Source organism: Mustela lutreola, chromosome 1 (genome assembly GCF_030435805.1).
Source record: "Mustela lutreola isolate mMusLut2 chromosome 1, mMusLut2.pri, whole genome shotgun sequence".
Taxonomy (NCBI): Eukaryota; Metazoa; Chordata; class Mammalia; order Carnivora; family Mustelidae; genus Mustela; species Mustela lutreola.
Window position 1 is genome coordinate 286,665,272 of NC_081290.1, and position 21,143 is coordinate 286,686,414.

The 21,143-nt window shown below is 59.9% G+C and overlaps 1 protein-coding gene and 1 long non-coding RNA gene across 11 annotated transcripts in view; one reads left to right on the forward strand and one right to left on the reverse strand.

Moving 5' to 3' along the window:
- The first annotated feature begins 310 nt into the window (after positions 1 to 310).
- The window catches only part of ANO1 (anoctamin 1), a 151,164-nt gene continuing 130,331 nt past the window's right edge, over positions 311 to 21,143 (forward strand). For 5 of the 10 annotated variants that reach the window (XM_059150391.1, XM_059150384.1, XM_059150400.1 and 2 more), the window contains exon 1: positions 14,943 to 15,231. In XM_059150391.1, coding sequence (XP_059006374.1) covers positions 15,174 to 15,231 — 58 coding nt within the window. In that variant the 5' untranslated portion in view covers positions 14,943 to 15,173. Of the gene's footprint in view, positions 441 to 14,942; positions 15,232 to 21,143 lie in introns of those variants that run through there. The other 5 variants (XM_059150426.1, XM_059150437.1, XM_059150451.1 and 2 more) reach the window with 2 other exon arrangements.
- LOC131817068 (uncharacterized) lies at positions 5,193 to 13,815 on the reverse strand. The gene is made up of 8 exons (XR_009348305.1): positions 13,324 to 13,815; positions 12,605 to 12,768; positions 11,565 to 11,697; positions 11,269 to 11,347; positions 9,113 to 9,955; positions 8,566 to 8,806; positions 8,070 to 8,188; positions 5,193 to 6,036 (listed from the first exon to the last, which is right to left on the reverse strand). It is a non-coding gene; the product is annotated as an uncharacterized LOC131817068 (long non-coding RNA).

Below are 21,143 nucleotides of genomic sequence, written 5' to 3' on the forward strand. Positions count from 1 at the left end.
GTGCGGGCTGTGAGATGGGCCCACACCTTCCGTGACTCTGACTTGACGGAGCTGAAGTCCTGTGGCTGAAGGGGGAGAGGGTCCCTGGGTGCCGACCCTCCCCTTCAGCAGACAACTCGACCGAGGAGGACCCTGATGGGACGGGTCTCCCAGGTCCCCTGTCGAGGCTGGCTGAGGCCAGTCCTGAGGGTCCTTGGGGATCCCAGGGAGGTGTCCGTGTGTTAATGATTAACTCACGATTGGCACCTGGTGGCCAGTCCTCTTGCCCCGCTGACTCATTTTGCAAACCTGCTCGCCCTGGGGAGTGGCCTCTGCCAACGTGCCTGAGATCCCAATACAGAGCTGTTCTGGAACCTGCTGGCGAGCCGGCACCCACGAGAGGAGAGTGCGTGGTGGGGGCGCCCCGATGGAGGAGACCGCACTGGACCCTCTGCTGACCAGTAAGGAGCCGCCGGGTCCACGGCGGGGTGGGGGTCCGGGGAGCACCGTGCACTGCCAGCCCCGTCGGCCCAGGCTGGACACCCGCTCTGCCCTCTAGACCCCCATGTATGTGGCTTTTGGGCAGTGCCCAGGCCCGCCGGCGGGGAGAGCACCCCCACGGTGGCAGGCCTGACCGGGGTAGGTTAAGGCAAGGAAACTTCCAGAAGGCAAGCCCCTCCTGAGAGCAGTAACCACAGGCCCACATTCTCGGCTTCGGCACTATTGACATCTGGGGCTGGCCCGTCCCTCATCGTGGGGCCGTCCTGTGCACTGTGGGACGATCGGCCTCGTCTCTGGTCTGTACCTCTTTCAGGCAGGAGCACCCCACTCTCGGGCGTGACCTCTGAGAAATGTCCCCACCTGCCCAGTGTCTCTGGAAGGCCACCTGCCCCTGTCCCCTGAGAGCCCCCGAGGACTAACTGCCTGCAGGGCTTCCTTCTGAGCCCTCAGGCTGTGACACCACTGAGCCTCGAGGGGCCCTAAGAGGGCGACTATGATGCCAAGGCTTTGGGGCCAGACCCCTACCTTGGACCCGACTCTCACTTGTCCGGTGGGCCACCTAGAGCAAGCTGCTCCCCCTCTCTGTGCTTGGCTCCCGCCTCGGTAAAACTGGACTAGTAACAGTGTTGAGCCCGAAGGAAGGGCATGGCTCCTACCAACGGCTGTTTCAATCCCATATTACACAAAGCTGGGGCCCAGAGAGATGAAGCCACCAGCTAGAGGGTCACCCAGCAGGTAGGGACAGGGCTGTGAGAGGCCCCGCTGCCTCTCTCCAGAGCCTCCTCTTGTAACCACGGAGCCTTTTGCTGCCGTGGACAGAGCGGACACAGTACGGGGGCTGGGGACGGGGCCTCGCCTCCGGTGCCACGGGGAGTTTCCGGTCTGGGAACATGGACTGAGCAGCTACCGTCTGCCCGATGAGGCACGCGGGGGGGCTCTCACTCAGCCATCCTGTCCCCACCCACCTCCCCTCCCCCACAACCCCACTGCCCCTCCGCTTCCCCAAAACAGCCCCTCACTGGCTGGCCCGCATCCCTCCCTCAGCGGGAGGGAGAACAGTGAGCTCCACATTCCTAGGCCATTAGTGTCCTGTCTGAGATTCTTAGAGGGAGACCCTGACGGGGGTGGGGGGCAGGGGGGCCTCTGAGGCCCTTCCTGGCATCGGGGGCCAGCTGGGGACACAGGGGCAGGGCAGAGGGCCCTTCTGGGACAGAGCCGACCTCTCGTCTCATGGGAATTCAGCCACCAAGTCTAAGACTTGGGTCCGTCTGACCAGCCCCACCCTCTGTCCTGTGCTTAGTCCCCGATTGAATGAATCAATGAATGAATGAATGGCTTCACTGCATCTCCACTGCATGGATGGGTGACTGGACGGAGGAGGACGCTTCCTTGGCTCCCCAGAGGGGACTCCAGCCGGGAGCAGGGGGCAGAGGGGGTGGGCTCTGGAGGCCCCCACTCTGTGCTTCCCCCTCAGGGATCCGAGGCCAGAGCCTATCGGGGGCTCCCTCCCCGCAGACTGCCCTGGCCAAGGCCGGAACCACCCCCTCCAGCCCAGGAGTGACCCTTCATCTCCAGGGCAGAGGGAGACAGAGTGAAGATTTCACTGGGAAAGGACTCATTTTTATTCTTGGTTTGTTCTCCGAGTGCTGGAGAGTCAAGGCAGAGGGAGGAGGCATGTGAATCAGGCGTCAGACGTTTCCCGAGAAGCCCTCGAAGAGCTAGAAAGAGTTGCCAAGTGTTGGCGACCCCCACGCTGAGACGGTCCAAGGACCCGTTTCCCACGAGGTAGTCCCCGGACGGCCATGCCGGAGCCGCGGTGACTCTGCTCTGCGGTCAGGGAGGCGGGCGCCCCGGGGGAGGGCTGGCCCGAGGCTCAAAGAGGAGGCAGGTTCCGGTCTAGGAATTCCGGGAATCGTAGAGTGAATGCTTGAGCCATTAAGAAGCTGGAGGCAGGATGGAGAGGCTGCCCGAAACAGCTCCTGGCTGAGGGGACTCCTGCTCCTCTGCGGGACGGGCAGGCCCTGACCGGGCGCAGGGGTGCGGGGCCGGCAGTGAGAGGACACTCCCCTTCTCCAGAAGTGCCCAGAGTCCTGTGGTTCCCTTTCCAGGGCCGAGTGTGGAGACTTTCTCCAAGGGTGGAGGCTGCGAAAGGTGGTCGGGGGTCTGCGGGGTGTGGTCTGCGGCCGGGGCTTGATCCCAGGGCCGGGTCTGCCTGGCAGGTGTGGCCTGGGGTGCGTCAACCTTTCAGCTCCCGACTTCCTCTTCTGCAAAATGAGCCTGGACCCACCCCCACCCCCAGAGAACTGGAAGGACAGGGGACACAGGGCAGCCTTTTCCGTGGTGAGGCTCAGTGTCTGATGCTGTGTCTGGGAAGGGCCTCCCTCTGGCTACGGCCCCTATTTTGTCGACAGACAAACATCCTAAGTATCTGACTCTACTGAGAAATCGTCCCTCTTGTCGCCAAGAGAAGCCATGAAATGCCACTTAAGATCTCAGGACAAGGTGGAAGAGGCAGCTTGGAGTTTTGGGAGACCCAACAGCGAGAAGGTGGCCGGAATGAGCTGGGTCACCCTCTCATCAGTCAGAGGAAGGGTCCCCAAAGGGAGACTCAGAATCACCATCAGAAGCAGCTTGGTGGGGGGTGCTGCCATGGTCTCGGGGTCTCGAAAAAGGCTCTGGCAACAGGAAATGCAGACAACCAGGAGGAGGAGCCGTTGTGGGGGTGTCCTGTGGGGGCTTCTCTCTGCGGAGGGGAACCTGGCCCGGGGGACGTCACACATCAGAGCTGTCCCAGAGCCTGACTGGGAGGGAGCGATTTCTCAGAGTTGGGTCAAGGAACCTGGTTCTGCCCGAGGGGCAGGCAGAGCTGGGCTGACAGCAGCCACAGTGGAGGGTGGCAAAGGCCTTCAAAGCGTGCCCAGTCTCATCGATCAGACCTCCTGTGAACTCGCTGGGCTACAGTCTTGGCTGGCCCTCGGAAGGCGAGGGCTATTTGCTTTAACAATTATTTTAGGCAGCTTTGAAATGAAATGCTTATGTAAGTGGAGCTCAGTGACCTTGGACAGATCACGCCCCTCTCTCTGGGGCTCTTTCTTCATCTCTGTCATGATAAGGGACTTGCATAAACAGCCACCGTGAAGGGAAGGCCTCTGTTGGTTCTGCAGCAAGGGACAGAAAAGTTATCTTTAAAAACGGGAGATTGACTTTCTCTCACTAAGGCAAGTCCAGATGTAGGACTGTGAGGATCCCAGGACTGGTAGGGGGCTTCGTGAAGTCAACAGAGACCCACAGTCCTTCTCTGAGGCTGCTCCGCTGTGCTCAGTAAAGGCATCCTCCTCATGCCCCAAAATGGCTGCTTTAGCTCAAGCCATCAAGTCTGCATTCCAGCACTAGAGAGAGAGAAGATATAGAAAGGCGCTGTCCTCCCATGAAAGTTCTTCATAAGCTTTCATTCATCCTCACTGGCCTGAACCTAGTTCTATGGCTGCCATGAGCGGCAAAGGAAGCTGGGACATGCTGGCTTTGTTCGGGAGGTTACAGGACAGCTAAAAATTAGTTCTTTTAAGAGAAAGGCAAAAAGTGAATACCGGGGGACAACCAGGGCTCTGTGGCATGGGTTCCAGAGGTTCCCCAGCCCTCGTCCTGGCCAGGGACTTAGTTCTCCCCCCTCCTCCCTCAGAGCCTCGGTCTCTCATCTGTAGGATGGGCTGTTGGTCCCCGTGAGCTCGGCTGTGGGTGTAAGTGGCTCCCTGGAAAAGACAGGGGAAGGCAAGCGGAGGGAAACCACTGGGGTGCTGGCCCGCTCGTGCCACGCCATCCTGGTCTACTGCGGGCAGAGTGGGTCATCGCGCTGAGCAGGTGGGGGGACATGCGGGGACATACCCCGTGGCCCCGGCAGGACAAGGCGCGCTGTGAATGCACGACACATCCAGTCACCAGGCGAACGGCCCGTGATCCCCGCCTTCACTGCCTGTGCAAGCTGTGAAACCCTGAGATTAACATGACGTGTGTCATCTTCCCAGAGCCGTAAAACCACTCCTGACGACTGCCTCTTGTCGCTTTCACACTGCGTCGTGATAAGATATTTCTGTGCAAACACGCCATATCAACACTGACCTGGGATCCTGCCTCGGGACGGGGTTTGTAAATCCGAGAGGATTCCCTGCTCTTCCTCAGCGTTTCTGAGAGCATTAAGCTTGTTGCAGAAGTAGCAGCCGGCTGCCCTCAGGGCCTTTGCACGGCTGTCCCCTGGGCCCAGGACGGTCCTCCCCTGATGGCTGCACAGCACCCCGCCTTCCCGCCCTCAGGCCCACGGGCACGTGTCCCTTCTTAACTCCCGTCTGTGGCGGCTTGCTCTCTGTCCCTGCAGGCTGCGTCCTTTTTCCTCAAAATCCCCCGCTCACCGACATGATATCACTGCCTTTCCTCCTTCTCCTGCGTACAAAGATCTCCTGTGTGGCAAAGATGTTTCTAAAGCCCTGTGCCCTCAGCACCTGAACCCATGCCAAGGAGCCGCTCGATAAATATTTATTGCCTGAAGTCCGCCACTTTTCTAAGTATTTTCTATGGGTCCTTGAAGATTCTGTTAAAGATAAAAAATACTTTTAATTCCCTGGCCTGGCAGCTCTGAGGAGACGTTCCCGGGGGGCGTAAGACGTCGGCCCACATGTTCTTACTGGAGCGTCTGCTTTCTGGATCGTCCCTTGTTCTCAAATGGTTTTAAGTTAGCTTACCGAGATTTTTTTTTTTTTTAAGATCGATGTATTTATTTTAGAAGGGGGTGGGGGAGCACGCAAGAGAGCGGGGAGGGGCGCAGAAGGACGGAGAGTCTCAAGCGGACGCCCCACGGAGCGCAGAGCCCGACGTGGGGCTCGATCTCATGACCTTGAGATCACGACCAGAGCTGAAACCGAGAGTCAGACTGCGCCCTCCCCACCCAGGTGCCCTGTGTGGTTTGCTGAGATTTTAAAACTTCCACAAGAAACACAATGATTTAGGAGTTTGTACAAACATGGAGGCCCAGGGATAATAAGGTTCTGGAAATAGGGCACGAGCGGAAGGGCCGCTGTGGGCCAGACACGGAGTGTCCTATCCCGTCCTGCTCACCCGCTCTGCACCACAGTGTGGGAGCGGGCACCACACGGACCTCCATCGGACACACGGAGACAGAGGAGAAGCACGCTTGCTCAAGGTCGCCAAGCTGGCAGAGGGCAGGGGCAGGGGGTGCGAGTCAGCAGGCTCTTAGCCCACGGGACCCCCCGCCCCAAGCACTTGGCCCTGCACCCGATCGGAGAACGTGGGGCTCAACTGCGCGTGGCCCATCGCCCCAACCGCCTGCTCCAGGCACCGCCCCAAGTTGTCCCCGAGACCCACAGCAGCCAGTCCTAAAAGGAAACGGGAACCGCAGCCCCTTTCAGACCATCCACAAAACACGACCACGCCAGTGGCTCAGAAGGTAGATGCCTGAGACCAGCGGGCTTCGGGGCCCGAGGGCAGACGTCACTTTCCGGGGTTCTGGGCCCCTGGCTGCGAGCAACAGCAGTCCACCGTGGTTGTCTGGAAAAGAACATGACGGACGGCCCCGTGAGAGGCGGGAATGAAGGGAAGAGCAAGTGCCCCCACTCCGCGCCGTCCTCGCAAGATGCCCTGCCACGCCCCGGCTGCCGCAGCCCCGACCGCGCCCGCGGCCCGAGGCGGTCCTCCCCGTGCCCTGCCGTCTCCGGAGCCAGGCCTGGCCCTCGTGGGCAGGTCCGAGCGGCCACACCGGAGTCATGTGACCTCGACCCCCGCCACCAGGGAGCCGAAGCTGGAGGGCTGGCCACCCCCTTACAGGAGAGGGGCTCCGTATCCCCCCGCATCACACCCAGGGGGTCCCCAAGTGGGAAAGGGAGTTAGTGCCGGGCAGCCCTTCCCCAAAGTGACCAAAGCTCACCCTCCCTCCGTAAGGAGACTCAGGAAGACCTCCTCTGGGGCCCATGGGCTCTCACAGTCTGGGAAGCTGGGGGGTCAGGAGCTGGTGTCTTTCTGTAGAAACGAGGCCCCCGAGAGGAAGGGACTGGGCCAGACCCCCAGGGCAGGCCCCCAGACTTCCCTCTCGGGCCACTCAGGCTCCTTCAGCCCAGAGGCTCCTGGGTCCTGGGGGGGCCGGAAGGACAGCCCCCGCTGCAGTCGCTGGGAGCGTGCACGCCCGTCTTTCGGGGCTTCCTCGTGCCTGTGGCCGCTGCGGGACACCCGCCCCGGGCCACGCGCTCTCCCGGACGCCTGCTCCCGATGGGCTCCGGGTCCTTCCCCGCGAGCTGCTGGGGGCTGCGCACCAGCTGGGCGACTTGCGCGGCACAGCCGTCCGCGGGAAGCCTCCTGGCTGGCGGGAGCACCGCGTGCGATCGATGTGTTTGTTTTAGCTTGTCCTGCTGTGTTTGGTGAATCAAGCCGTCCGCGTGGCCCGAGTCAAAGCCCCATCCGCGGGGCGGCCTGAGCCCCGCCATCCGGCCCCAGCACCCTCGCCCTCCACTCCGCTCGCGCCCTGGGAGAAGGTCTGGGAAGGGGGAGATGCCCTTTATGTGTCTGCTTGTCACCTACTTGGCCGTCAGAACAGAGGACTGGCTGTCTGTCCCTCTGGCCTCTCCTGCAAGTGGAGGCTCCCACTCCGAAGGACGCAGCCCTCTCCTCCGGCCCGGCCTCCCCCGGTGCTAGCTTGGGGGCGTCTCCTCGCCTCCTGTTGACCCCCGCCCTGACCCGAGCCTCTGGGAACTGTCCTTTCGTTACACCTGGTAGGAGCTAAATCGTGCCCCCAAAGTCCTATGTCGAGAGTCCCGACCCCTAGCACCTGAGAATGTGGCTGAATCTGGAGCTGGGGCCTTCACAGAGGGGATCGAGCTGAGACGGGGTCTCCGGGGTGGCCCTGATCTGGTGTGACAGGGATCCTTGAAGAAGAGGGCATCAGGACGCAGACAGGCACAGAGGGACACGAGGACACGGGGAGCACGGCCATCCACACGTGACGGGGGAGGGCTCAGAGGACCCGCCCTGCCACACCTGCATCTCGGACATGGCCTCCAGGACCGGGGGACACCGAGCGTCTGTCGTGTGAGCCCCATCTGTAGCCCGCTCTCCCCTGCTTCTCCGGGTCTGGGCAGAGCCATTGCCCAGAGTGGGAAGGCAGCAGCCAGCTCCCTCACAATGCAATTAAATCCTTCGGGTTGAAGAGCCCAGGGGGGCTTGGGCACCAGCTGACCTGTCATGCAGCCCCCGGAGCAGGGGATGATCTCAGAGTCCTGCCTGGCATACGCGCCAACACTGCAGGAACAGTGAGCGCGGCGAAGGCTGAGCCGTGCCCAAGAGGGCCTGGTCCTGCAGAATCCGCCCGGGGCCTAGCGCCGAGAGCCCAGTGCGCGGGCCCTGCAAGGCCGCCTAGGCCTTAGGCAGAAGGACGCACAGACCAGAGACGAGCAAGGGGGCGGCAGGGTTACGATCTCCGATCCGCACCGGAGCAGCAGGCCAGCCCGTCCTCCCCACTGGCCCAGCCCTGAGCCCTGAGGCTGCATTCGGAGACTTTAAAAGCAGAAGGTGGCCTGGGGACATGCACTTACCCTCATCTTTTCAGGGACACTGGAAGCCGACTCCTGGTCAGGCCTGTCCCCTGAGACGTGGCTTTGTGGGCCCCACAGCCCCGGGCACCGCGGGCAGCAGGTCCTCCCGGCTCTGAGCCCTTTGGAGATAACTGAGCTGGACTTGTCCTTCTCAGATTCCCTCCCAAGGTCTGGGAAAGCCTTATCTCGGGAGCCCAGGGAGAAGAGGTTTTGTGAGCTGTCTCCTCTCACAGTGCCTGTCATTTGCATACTGTGGCCGAGGGGGAAGGGAACCTCGCCAAGGGAGGCTCAAGGAGCCCGGCTAAGAGCGGCTGGAGGGACGGCGGCGCAGGTGGGGGTCCCCAAGGACAGCTAGACCTGGTGTTTTCTTTCCCTGGGAATCCCGATCCCCCAACCCACACTGAAGAACAGGGTGAGGCCTGGAGTCAAAACTGCTCTCCTGGGCAAAACCCCACAAGGACCCCGAGGCCTCCCGTCCGTTCTTAGGAGGGCTCACCTTCCAGGCCGTCTGATGGGCCTTTGTGCCAGGCAGGGCCCCCGATCAGATGACAGTGTCTCAAGTTTTTGTGGGCAAAGCACAGCAGCCTTAACAAGCAGACTCCCCGAGGGATGGCAGACCGACTTCTAGACTGCTCTGTCTTAACACCACACTCCAGGTGAAGCCATCTTCCTGTCCGGAAGCGTTTTGTCATCGACGTCTGGTCTTCTCCACGGAGGGAAGGCAGCTCGCCTTTGACCTTTTGGGGGGAAAGAAACCACCAGATGTGTTGAATTACAAAGGGACTTTCTATATAAATCTACCATCTTTGAACCACTTAAAAACATAACCGGAACCCATAATCTCGCCTCTGGTTTATGGCCAAGAGCCTTGGCACTGGAGTCATTTACTCTGAAAAAAACCCCAAAAAACCCAGTCTGTGTGTTCTTTGATGAGGCATTGAGCGTAAATATTTGCACCATTAATTGGAATCTGTTTAATTCCCAAAACTCGAGCGACAGGAGCGGCCTCTGCGGGTAAACAGGCCGCAGGATGTTAGTCATACCTGGAAGGCTGTCGGGGAGCATCTCCCTCGGGCCCTCCGCCCACCTCATCCCACAAACAAACAAACAGGCGGAAGGTTGAGGACAGGCCAAGGAGCCCCAGCTGGATTTCGGACACAGCGCATTAAAGGGCCTAAATAGAATGTTTTTCTATTGTTTCCATAGCCTTATTGTCCTGTTGTAACGTGTTGAGTCCAAACAGAGAGTTGGCATGGTGCGGCAGAAAGCATTCTGGAGTCGACTAGAAGGTTCTAGAATCCACTGGGCAGCTGTGCGGATTCGGGTGCGTGGGTCTCTGGGCCCCGGTCTCCTCTTCCTCAGCAGTCAGTGGGGACGAGAACCCATGCCCCCTATGGTTGAGGCAGCACAGATGTCAAACAGCAGACGGGAGGCCTGCGTGGCCGTGGTACCCAAGAGCTCCGTGCCTGTGGCTGTTTCTCCAGCCACAGCGAGGCTCACAGAACCTCGCCGTCCTGCACAGAGGAGGCCGCTATTTCTGGCATCTCCCTGGATGCGGCCCCCCGTCACGGGTGTGCCGCAAACCTACTTTCGGTGCAAAGGGAACCAGTTCTAGGCGGCACAGGGACTCGGGCCGCGGGGCCCTACGGCACCCGGTGTGGACACAGCTCAGTCTTCTTGGTCTCTCTTGGTCACTTGAAGTACGCCCCAGGCAAGTCTCAGCTTGGTACCAGGAGGCCAGCTGCCCCCTCTGGGGTTCGGCTTGGGATCATGGAAAGTTCTGGAGGCGGACGGTGGTGACAGCCACACAACAGTGTGCGTGCACTTAACGCCACAGAACTCTGTCTGACGTGGCTGATGGTGCCTTTCATATCCTGTGCATTTTACTGTAATCAAACAATTAAAGTAACAGTGAAAAGGTTACTGAGAAGCGAGCTGGGTTGAAGAAAATAGGAAGGAAGATCCCGGGTCAGACTCAAAACGGGGCATGGGGTGGGAGGGTCTGGGCACGGGCTCTGGGCTCCGGGCTCCAGGCTCCGGACCTGGCTGTCTGGGTTCGAGTCCTCGGCCCACACTCACACCTCTGTGCCTGCCGCGCTCTGAGCGCCGGGCTCCTCCTCTGGAAGGGGGGATGGAACGGAAGGGGCCACAGGGAGCTGATACTTATCAAGCATTTGGAACAGGGCCCGGCACCCAGTAAGTGCTGTCTTAGTGCTTCCTAAATAGACAGACTCCCGAGGCGAGCGCGGGCGGGTGGCTCGCCGGGTCTGGGGGCCCCTCTGCTGGTTAAGCCCATGGAGACAGACGCCCTCCGGAGGCCGAGCCCCTGTGTCTGCCGTGCGGAGCCAAAGGGTGTCCAGCTGGGCTGTCTGCACCGCTCAGCCTTGCCCGGGAGCCTTGGCTTTAATGGGGCTTTAATGGGACCCCCTTAGAAGCAGCCCCAATGTCCATCAGTGGGCACATGGGTCCAAAAATGTGACAAAGGCGTACCACGGAATACCAATCACGGAACGAAACGACATTCTGATATATAACACGGATGAACCTCGAGAAGATGACGAAAAAGAAATCATGTGTGGACACCGTTAAGAAAAAAGAAACAGTGTGAGGAGCAGTGACCACAGGGATGCGGAATGTCCAGGTCAGGGCCATCCAGGGCCACCGGGAGCAGCCGTGGCTGAGGCTGGGGAGCACAGTGGGGAGGGCTGCCACGGGGTGTGGGGCTCTACCGGGAGGGACGGAATGTTCTGGAACCAGACAGTGGCGAAGGTCGCACATCAAGAATGTACCAAACTGTCCACTTTGAAGTGGTTCATTTCATGTCATGTGGATTTCACTTCATCCCATTGTGTCTTTTCTTCTTATCTTATCAAAAGCCTCAACCTGTCCTGCCAAGGGCAGCCCCCCAGAGCCCTGGTCTGATCTGGTCACACCTTCTGCCTTGTCACTCACCGGATGCCCCCCACCTGCTAGGCCAGTCTGCTTCCTCCCGCTGCCCCAGCTCTGCATCTCCTCCTGGCCTCTGCCCTAAAGCCCCCCTCCATCCAGAGAAAGCCACCCCGCTCTGTTGGCCTGCAGGTCAGGAGCCACCGCCAGCCCCCAGCTCTGTTGGGAGCGACTTCTACCACGTGGTCCTGCCTTTGTGACCCCAGCATGACAGAGACAGCAGCACCCCGCCAAACCAGCCCTTACAACGCACCAGGTTCTGGGCTGGAAGCTGGATCCTCTTTTAAGCTTTGCAAAACCTCTCGAAGGAGCAGCCTCTGCCAAGGTCCTTCCTGTAGAGAGACAGACTGAGGTTCCAAGAAGCAACTGTCCAAGCCTGGGGTCCCTTTGTGACGCACTGCGAGGCCCCAGGCGTGTCCCTTCCGTCGACACACCAGCTCTGGGGCCAGGCCCTCCCTTGCTCATCGTACACCCCACCCTCCACCAACCCTGAGTCGCGGCCCTACCCACAGCAGGTGCTGCAAGCCCCCGGCTGAACCGAGAACAGACCTCCTGAGATCACAAGAAGCCACTGTTGGAACGACCATGACCGTGTCTGTATTCAGCGGATGGAGGACAGTGGGGACAGAATTTACGTGGCCTTCGGGCATCTCCTGGCTTCTCCAAGGGTCCTCCTGGGGAACTGTGGGAGATACACGGAGCTCTGCAGAGCGGTGGCTTTAGGCACGGTGACACTCAGCCAGTCAAGTGAGCTCTGGCCTCTGGATTGCTCCTGAGCGGCGTTTGGGAGCTGTGGAGACCCCAAGTGCTGCTGGCCTCAGCCGTGGGCTTGTCCAGCGTCTCCGAGGAGGCCCCAGAGTCTCTAGTACGGCCCTCCTGTGTGATAAGGCCCAGGCATCGGGGAGACTGAGCCTGTCCCAGTGGGTTGGGCCTCACCCTGCAAAGCCTATTTTAAACCTGGGCCAACCCCAGGGCAGGAGCACTGGCCCCGGCCTCACCGGGAGCTGCCTCCTCCACTGCCCTCCCCCTCTCACCACCGAAAAGGGAAACCATGTCCCATAATTACAAGCATGGCGTGGCGTGATTATGCCCGTACCCTATAATGATGGCTGTGCCAGAGGCGTGCCACCTCCCCACGCCAGTCCACTTGTCCGGCTCTGCTTTTTTTTTTTTTTTTTTTTTTTTTTTAATCTTTTATTTATTTATTTATTTATTTATTCGACAGAGAGAGATCACAAGTAGGCAGAGAGGAAGGCAGAGAGAGAGGAGGAAGCAGGCTCCCTGCTGAGCAGAGAGCCTGATGCGGGACTCGATCCCAGGACCCTGAGATCATGACCTGAGCCGAAGGCAGCGGCTTAACCCACTGAGCCACCCAGGCGCCCCCGGCTCTGCTTTTGATGTAAACATCTTCCCGATGCAGGCAGGATGTGCCTGACTGCCGGGGCTCCCGCAAAATGGGCTCCCGCAAAATGAGCCGGGGGAGCCCTTGGGGCCCCTCCCCCCGGGGCACTCTCTGCCCATTCAGACCCCGCGAGAGGCCCCCCTTCTCCCCAGCCTGCCGTCGTCCTGGCACTGCACCGTTTACCAACCTCACAGCCGAAGCCAATCTTTGCAGAAGTGAGTGAGTTCAGGTATTTACTAAAATATCTTTTTCAACTGGATTGGATCAAACATCGTTTTAAACAGTCTGGAGCTCCGGCCGGCTTTCCTGCATATGCTGGAGCCGGCCGAAGGGTTTCGCATCCGAGCACAGCTTAACCGGAGCCAAGGGGATGAAAAGAAGAAAAATAGCTTGAGCTGGAACGAGCCAACATCTATTAATGGCTGTTTAACATATTTCTGCTAATAATAAGGCATGAAATAATGTGCATTTGAACGTTGGCTAAATATACAATAGGCCAGCCCTTCCCCCCCCCCCCAGAAAGGTAAACAATGATGCCTAAAAATAGCTCTGGTACCTACTCACATTTTTCCCCCCTGAGCTTTTTTGGTTGGTAGTCCATGGTTCCAGGGTTAGCACTCTAACATTTTCTCTGTGTATTTATACAACTGGGCTGGCGGTATGTACCACACTGGCCATCAGACTCTTCCAAGAAAAATGAGTCTTTATCTCCGCTCCTGCACGGTGGTGGTTTGGGCCAGAGGCAAGCGCTCTGCAAGGTCCCTGTGGCCCCAGCCAGGGCCCCCCACTGTACTTGACAGCCATACACCCTCCTCCGCCCCCCAGGGACAGGCATCCGGGGTACCCAGCCCACACCTTTTGGAGCTTTCTGGAAACTCCTCCATGGGATGAGCCTTCAAATCCTACCTGGGGCCTGGGCTCCCAGCTCCTCAGTGCAGACTGCAAAGAGATAAATACTAAAGACCACAGCAGGTGATCTCCTCCCTCCCAGGCTGGCAGGGGGAAGGCTTGACTCTCCACTCTGTGCGTAAGGCTCTGGGTAGGGGGAGCAGGGAAGAATGTGGGGCGGGACACATTTCTTTTCGGTTTTGTGGCTACTACCAGTGAGCATTTCCCCCCAGGGCAGGCCTGCGGGGTTCAGGGAGGGCAGGCCGTCCTCAAGGATTCATTTGACAGAGAGAGAGATCACAAGTAGGCAGAGAGGCAGACAGAGAGAGAGGGGGAAGCAGGTAGCTCAGTGGGTTAAGGCCTCTGCCTTTGGCTCGGGTCATGATCCCGAGGTCTTGGGATTGAGCCCTGCATCGGGCTCTCTGCTTAGCAGGGAGCCTGCTTCCTCCTCTCTCTGTTTCTGCCTGCCTCTCTGCCCACTTGTCTGTCAAATTAAAAAAATAAAATCTTTAAGAAAAAAAAAAAAGGATGCATAGATTCCTTGCCTGTGAACAAAGTCAGGCCCCGGGGGTGGGGGGGTTGCTGGGTCTGTCTCCACCTGAGGCCAGCTACAGCCTAGTGGCTTGTGGACTGTCTGTGGCAGGTGGTCTGCAGTTCTGGACCAGGCAGGAGCCTGGCTCCTCCTCGGGGTGCAGAGTGTGGGCCGACTTTCCAAAAGGCCAGGCTGCCCTCATCCTGCACCACCCATGCCGTGGTCAGGGAGCGGCTTTCGCCGTTGCTCTAGGCCAGCTCTGCCCCAGAGTTTACTGTCTACCCCGGGGTGTCAGGGGTATGCGCTGATGGCTGCAGGAGGCGCCCAGCCTGCAACTCTCACAGCTCTCCACAGCGCCTGCGCTGAATCGCAGACCTTGCATCCTAAACACAAGCAGGGCTGCAGAGGGACACCTGCCCTCCCCACCCCTGCAGCCCTCAGCCGGCCTGGGGGTGTGGGTCAGAGCCCCCACCCAAGTTCTCTTCGCCTTGCTTAACTACGGTCCTCAAAACGCCGGTGCCCGACCGGGGACAATTCACACTTTACCCAGATACCCAAGTTCTGCACAGGCTGGGGGTTCAAGCTCAGGCCAGGCACTTGCCCTGCAACCTCCGTATCTCCTTCCCATCCCTGGGCATGCCTCCTCCTGGGCCTCCTCCTGGGCCACAGTGATGAATGAGGGTCCCGCCGCCTGGGGAGGGGGCCGAGTCCCCTCCACTGAGGCTGAACCCGGGCCACCCACGCATCTGCGCAGGCAGTGCCGTCTTTCTCCCGGGGCTGGGTCTCTGCCCCCCACCCCCACCCCGCCAGCACCCCTTCCCTGGGGCCCCGGCTGGGGGCGCCGCGCACGGCCCCCTGGGGCCCCACTGGCCGCCCGGACTGATAACGACGGTCCGGGCGGGTGGAGACGCGGCCGGTGGAGCGGGAGGCCGGGGGCGGGCCGGGCCCGCGGGCCGAGCGCCGCGGCTCTTCTCCAGCTTCCCGCGCCCGCGCGCGGTATCGGGGTGGCGGCCGGGGCGTCGCGCTGCGCGCGGGGCGGGGCGAGGGCGGCGTCCGCAGGTAGCCCGGGGGGCGGGGAGGGCGGCGGGACCCCCAGCCCAAAAAGCCCAGGAGGAGGAGCGGCGCGGCGGCCGTGCGCGAGGGCGGCCAAGTTGGGCTCCGGCGCGCGCGGCTTCGCGTCCTGCGTCTGGGCGGAGGAGGGGGACGGTCCCCTCCCGAGCTGGGCTCGACCCCCGGCCCTCGGAGCCGCCGAAGACCTCAGGAGGTGACTTTGTCGCCGCCTCTCCTGGACGCCGCGCGTCCGGGGCGCACCGGAACCGGGCAGCTCAGCCGCGCCATGCTGGAGGGCGACATCGACCTCGAGGGGCTGTCCCCCAAGGAAGCCCCCGCAGCCCGTGAGTATCCGGGGGCAGCGGCGGGGGGCGGGGCGAGGGACCCTGAGCGCGGCGGGCGGCGTTGGCGTCGGGACGCCCGGGAACAGCCGCTTCCCCGGGACTGAGCGGCGCACGAGGGGCAGGAGGAGACGGGGACCCCGGTGTCCGGTGGCGGGGCCGGCCCCTTGCTGCTCCCTAGTGAGGGGCGCGGGAGGGGGCCTCGGTCGGCGGCGGCAGGTCACTGGGGTCAGCCACGGACAAACAGACGGCAGACGGACCACCGGGGGCCGGGCCGGGCTGGGGGCGGGCATCTGCCAGGCCGGCCGCGCGTCCCCAGTCCCGGGAGAGCATCTCCCAGCCGTGCGGCGTCCGCGCCCCGGCGGATGGAAGCTTTTCGGATGTTTTTACAGGCGCTATTAATACACATAATATTTCCGTGCTATTTTGGAGATTTATTTGCGATATAAAGTAACTCCTATGACTTGAAGTCATCATGGAAACTGCGGGGGGGGGGACTGCGGGGGGGACCCTGGAGAGGGGGAGACTAATGAGGTCTGACCCGAGTTGGGAGGGGGAGCCCCTGACTTCCTGGGCCCCTCCCTGCGCATAAATCACGACCCTGGATATTTTTATACCAATAATTCTAAAATAAATGACCCAAGCAGTGTTTCCTGGATGATCTTCCCTCCCAGTTCAGAGGTTATTGAATAAAGCCGGGAGCCAGTGGGACAGTGGCCGGGGCTGCGGGGCTGAGCCCCACCCTCGGGAGCGCCCTCGGTGGGATAGCGCACCCTACAATCAGACTGCCCCTCGCAACTGGGAGCTGCTAACTATAGCACGGGAAGCTTTCCTTCTTACTCCTTCCCCGGCCTCTCCTCCCCCAGCCCCTTTTCCTTTCTTTCTCTCTGGATTCCCATGGAGAAACTTACTGTGACGTCTGCTCCTGAAACAGCCCAGTTTGGCTTCTTTCTAGAAGTGACACTGCGTACTCCTCAAATTAAGGGCTCAGGAGGAAGAGAGAGGGGCCCTGCCCGCCAGAGCAGGGTGCAGGAGGCGGATGGGGGTTCCTGGCCAGGCTGGCCTGCTGTCTCCCGCGGCCTCCGCGAGCTCCCAGGTGGACTTGGCCTGTTCTGTGCGCAGCCGGTTACGGGAGCCCTGGACTCCTCACCGAGCTCTCGCCTCCACCTGGGCACAGAATTCAGCCCTGCGCACACTCACTCCTTCATTCAACTCTGTAAGGTGGGAGCGGAATCATCCCCATTGTACAGACAGAGAAACTGAGTCCGTACAGTCGGTACTTGCTGGTTCCAAGCCGAGAGCCGCTCCTGTGAGGCCTTGGCTGCCCCTCACCCTGTCGCAGGCAGAATCACCCACGAGCAGGTGCTTGCCGAGGGCCTGGTCTTTGGTCTTCATAGTCTTTAGGTGGGGGGATGGGCCGTATCTCAGCTGGGAGGTTCGGGGGGGAGCCCTGATGGGTCAGCTCTGAGGCACAGCGATGGTCAGGTCGACTCTGCACCCCTCTCCTGCCCTGGGACTGGGTGTGGAGGGAGGGTCTCCCTGCTTCCTCTGCTCCGGGCATCAGGGCTCAGAGGAGTAAGACCTTAGGACCCGTGTCCCAACCTCCACTGCTAGCTTGGCCCCTGCGTGCCTTGTCCCAGCGCAGCGGGCGTGCGAGAAACTGTGACAGACCCTCCCAGCAGCGCGCCACGCTTTAGCTCTTTTGGTCATGAAGACCCAGAGGCTGCCGTTGGCATGTGCAGGCGAACCCCGCTTGGTCTGACCCGGGATCTCTTGCAGTGAGTGCCCAACGCGAGCCCCAGCCGTGCGGCCAGCCGCTGTGTGACTAGGGCCGACATCCTTAACTGCTCTGGGCTTTATCTGTGCATCTGGAGGGTGGTTGTGAGGACGCTTGACCCGGTAGCTTTTCCGCCTGGTGTCTCTGCTCTGCACATTGGTCCATGGTCACCCTCCCGCTCGCCGTGGTCACCCTAACTACAAGCTCCGGTCCATACGACCCAGGTGCAAAGTTGAACCTGGTGTTCTGTGACTTGTCTTGGGACCAGCCCATTCTTGCTTCCCTGGGCCGATCGATGCCCGTGCTGCCTCCTTGAGCTGCTCCCTCATTACTCGTAAGCTGTTTATTCATCAGCCCCTCCCACAAGGGCACGTGGAGTTGGGGAGAGGAGGGGGTGAGCATCCCCTCCCCTGGACCATGCCTGCCCCCCTCACTTCTGGGCATACCTCAGAACCCTGCTGGGATGTCCCGAGAGCCTGACCACACGGATGGCCCACGGGGCACAGAAGCAGGAAGGGAAAGCAGGGGGAGGGCAGATAGCCAAGTTCTCGGACAGATCCCTTGCGTGCGTGGTACGTGAAACCCTGTTATGGTACCTTTGCTGCGTCACTCCCTCCGTGCACTGGACGCACTTACAGATGAGGAAACTGAGGCATGGAGACACTGTTGAAGGTCAAACAGCAGCTCTGGGCCAGAGGCAGGGTGCGGATCCCAGGCGGCCAGGAGGGAAGGGGGAGTTGTCTCCTGCAGCTCAGACAACAGTTGCAAAGCGCTTCCCGGGTGCCCGGCCCGCGTCCTGGGGGCTTGGGGACAACAGAGGAAGGCACAGCCCTGGTGAAGCTTTCTTGACCATGGAGGAGAAATACCCAATGTGCTCGCTGGCAAGAAGTTCCACGAAGACAGGGAGAGCAGGGAGGAGCCGAATGAGGGGGCAGTAGAGTGCGGTGGCGAGGCAGGGGTGGGGGTGAGTGGGAGGATAAACAGGGCTCCGGGATGCCCTCATTGATGAACACGTGGGAACACCTACCTACCTGAAGGAGGTGGGGGAAGGGCATTCTGGGAGCAGGAACAGCAGGTGCGAAGGATACCCTGAGCCAGGGTGGATGGATGGATGGATGGTTGGATGGATGGATGGTTGGATGGATGGATGGTGGGATCAGGTGCTGAGGGCGTGCGTTGGGGGAAGGGTTCGGGCTCTGCGTATGCGCTGCTCACGGAGCTGGCAGGAGTGTCCCACACATCGGATGTAGGGCTGGGGGTCAGAGAAGCCTGAAAGAGAGGGGGCATGATTTTTGGAACAGGAAAAAACAGGTTTGTTGTTTTTTTCCAGAGTCGTGGGGGAGGAGGTGAGGGAATTACGTTTGGGTTATTTTGTTTGGCTTTTGTTCTTTTAAACGGATGTTCAATATATACAACATTTCAATCGTCGTAAGGGTATATGGGCACCCGTTACCTTCACGGTGTTGTGCAAGCGTCACCAGCATTTCTAAAACTTGCCTTTATCGTCCCAAACAGCAACGGAGCACTTGTTCCGCAGTGGGTCCCGTCTCCCCCCGCCCAGCCGCTCATCTCCTCCCCCGTCTCGCTCCGTATGTGTCCTTCGGGGGCTGGTATATGACACTTCCCGTGCATTTCAAGGTTGATCCACGTCCTAGCGGGTGTCAGACTCATAATGTTCCCTTGCAGGGAAACACCACAACTTGTGTACCCGTCTGTTCTGTCTGTCACGGACACTTGAATTATTTGCACGCTTTAGGGGTTTGTGAATGGTGCTGCCGTGAACATTTGCATGCAAGTTCCGATCTGTGTCCCCATTTTCAGTCCTTTGGATGTTCACCTAGAAGGAGATAAGCTGGATCATGTCTTTAGCTTTTTGAGGAACCCCTAACTGTTCTCCTCAGGGGCTATACCATGCCACATTCCCACCGGCGGTGCGCAGGGGAGTCCCAGTTTCTCTACATCCTCGCCAACACTTGTTATCTTGCCTTTTTTTTTTTTTTAACTGCAGCCATCCGAGTAGGTGTGAAATGCTGTCCCGTTGTTTGATTTGCAGTGACCTAATGACTAACGATGGGTGCATCTGTTCATTGGCTATTGGTATATAGTTTTACCTATTCGGTTCCCTTGCCTGTTTTGTTTTTAATGGGTGGTTTGTTTTTTTTGTTGTCGAATTGTAGGAAGTCTTTATATATTCTGGATGTTAAACCCTTACAGGTATATGATCTTCAAATATTTTCTTCCATCTATAGACTGTCTTTACTTTCTCGGTAATGTTCTCTGATGTGCTCGTGCATACAAAGTGTTTCTCTTCTGTGCTGTGGCTAATAGAGGAACTATCTTGTACCACTGTAATTTGATGCACGATTCACTCTGATTTGAACAGATGTAGATGATCCTCCTTCTTTGGGCCAGTTACAGTGCCAGGGGCTGGATAACAGGACAGCCAGGACTTGCTTGCACGGAATTTATAGCCCATGTAGGTTTACGTTATGGAAGCTTCCTGATTTTGTCTAAGTAAGCTGTGTGTGAGGACGGTGGTCCATACCAGCCCCACCCGCCTCACCTCTGAGCTATTGCCTTGGGCGGGGAGGAGGGGTTCAGCTCTCACTTCCCTTAGAGCACATCAGCAACAGATCAAGCTCCATGGATGGATGGATGGATGGATGGTGGGTGGATGGATGGATGGTGGCTGACAGTTTTTGCTGGCATGTCCTCTCCCGGGCACTATTTCAAGTCACCTCCTTGCATACTCATTAAATAAGGAGTTGTCTGAGTCCCTTTTGACAGAGGAGGGAACGGAGGCCCAGAGAGAGCGTGTAATGTGCCCACACTCACATGGCCAAGAGCTCCCACTCCGTTGGGTGGATAACCACACCCGGCTGGGCAGGGGACACCTGGACACTCGGGCAGAGTAAGGGCTGCCCATTAAAGACCGGAGCGGGGTCCCAGCCATCTCAGCGGCTGCCTCCACAGCTCACCGAGAAGAAGGCCTTCCTCAGGGTGGGGGGGGGCCGGCTGTGCGGCTGTAGGAGCCCCAGCAGGGGGCCAGGTACGGCTCGAGAGATCTTCATCCCTCCAGACCCTGCCCCGCCCCCCTCCTCAGCCGTCCGGCCCTCAGCCTTCAGCCCTGGGAGCGTTGTTGGAGTTGTCGTGCTGCGTGGTGAAGGGCTATAAAAGCTTTCCAACCCTCGGAGATCCAGCTGACGAGGGTCACGCGGCTGTCAGGTGAATAGATGACTAGTTTCGTGCGTTTAGCCCTAGGAGGGGCCTGCGTGTGCTGCGGAGGCTTTGCCTGGGGATTTGGCTTAGCTTTCTTGTCGCTCCCCTCAGGCCTGTCATTCGGTGGGGCACTGGGTTCCCACCCGGAGTCCAAGCCCCCGGGCCCCACATGCACCCCCTCCAGTCCCGCGGCTCAGCAGAGAAAGCCCTGTCTCTGGCTGCACCCCCGTCTGCTCTGGGCGCGGTGTGCAAACATCCCCCTCCACACTCAAGACTTAATCCTTTGCCTTTTACACTCGGCCGGAATTATTTCTGCCCACGTACGGCCTCTGGTGTCTAATGACTTCTGATGCTTTTACATGGCACTTCAGTGAAAACGTCTGAACACCCCGTTGGCGGTGGAAATGGAGCTTTTGACATGAGCTCGGGGAGAAGGCGTGACGGGGCTTCATTTTTATTGTATTGTGTTTCCCGGACCGTGAGCAGCAGAGCCGGGGCCGAGCGGGGCGCGGGGGAGAGGCCCGGGCTGCAGACTCAGTCTGAGCGTGGTGTTGGCCCCCAGACCCCCCGCTCTGCCCTCTGTTGGGGCTCCTGTCACTTTGCCGCCAACACACCTGTGCAGGTCACAAAGCTAGGCGTGGTGCCTCATCCCCACATCGGCCCTTGGCCTGGGCTGGTCCATGCCGCTTCCCACGCACAACTCAGACCTGCCTGACGCCCTCCAAGCCCGGGGCCACTGCCGCCTCCACGCTGCCCGGCCCGGTCCATCTCACCCCTCCCGGTGGCCTCCTCACCCTCGCCCAGCGGGTCCCGCCGGTGACGCCCACCTGTCTCCAGATCCCTGCGCACCCCCAACTCCTGACCCACCACCTCACTGGCCTTCTCATGGTGCTCTGGCCCCTCGTGCCTGCCGTCTTGG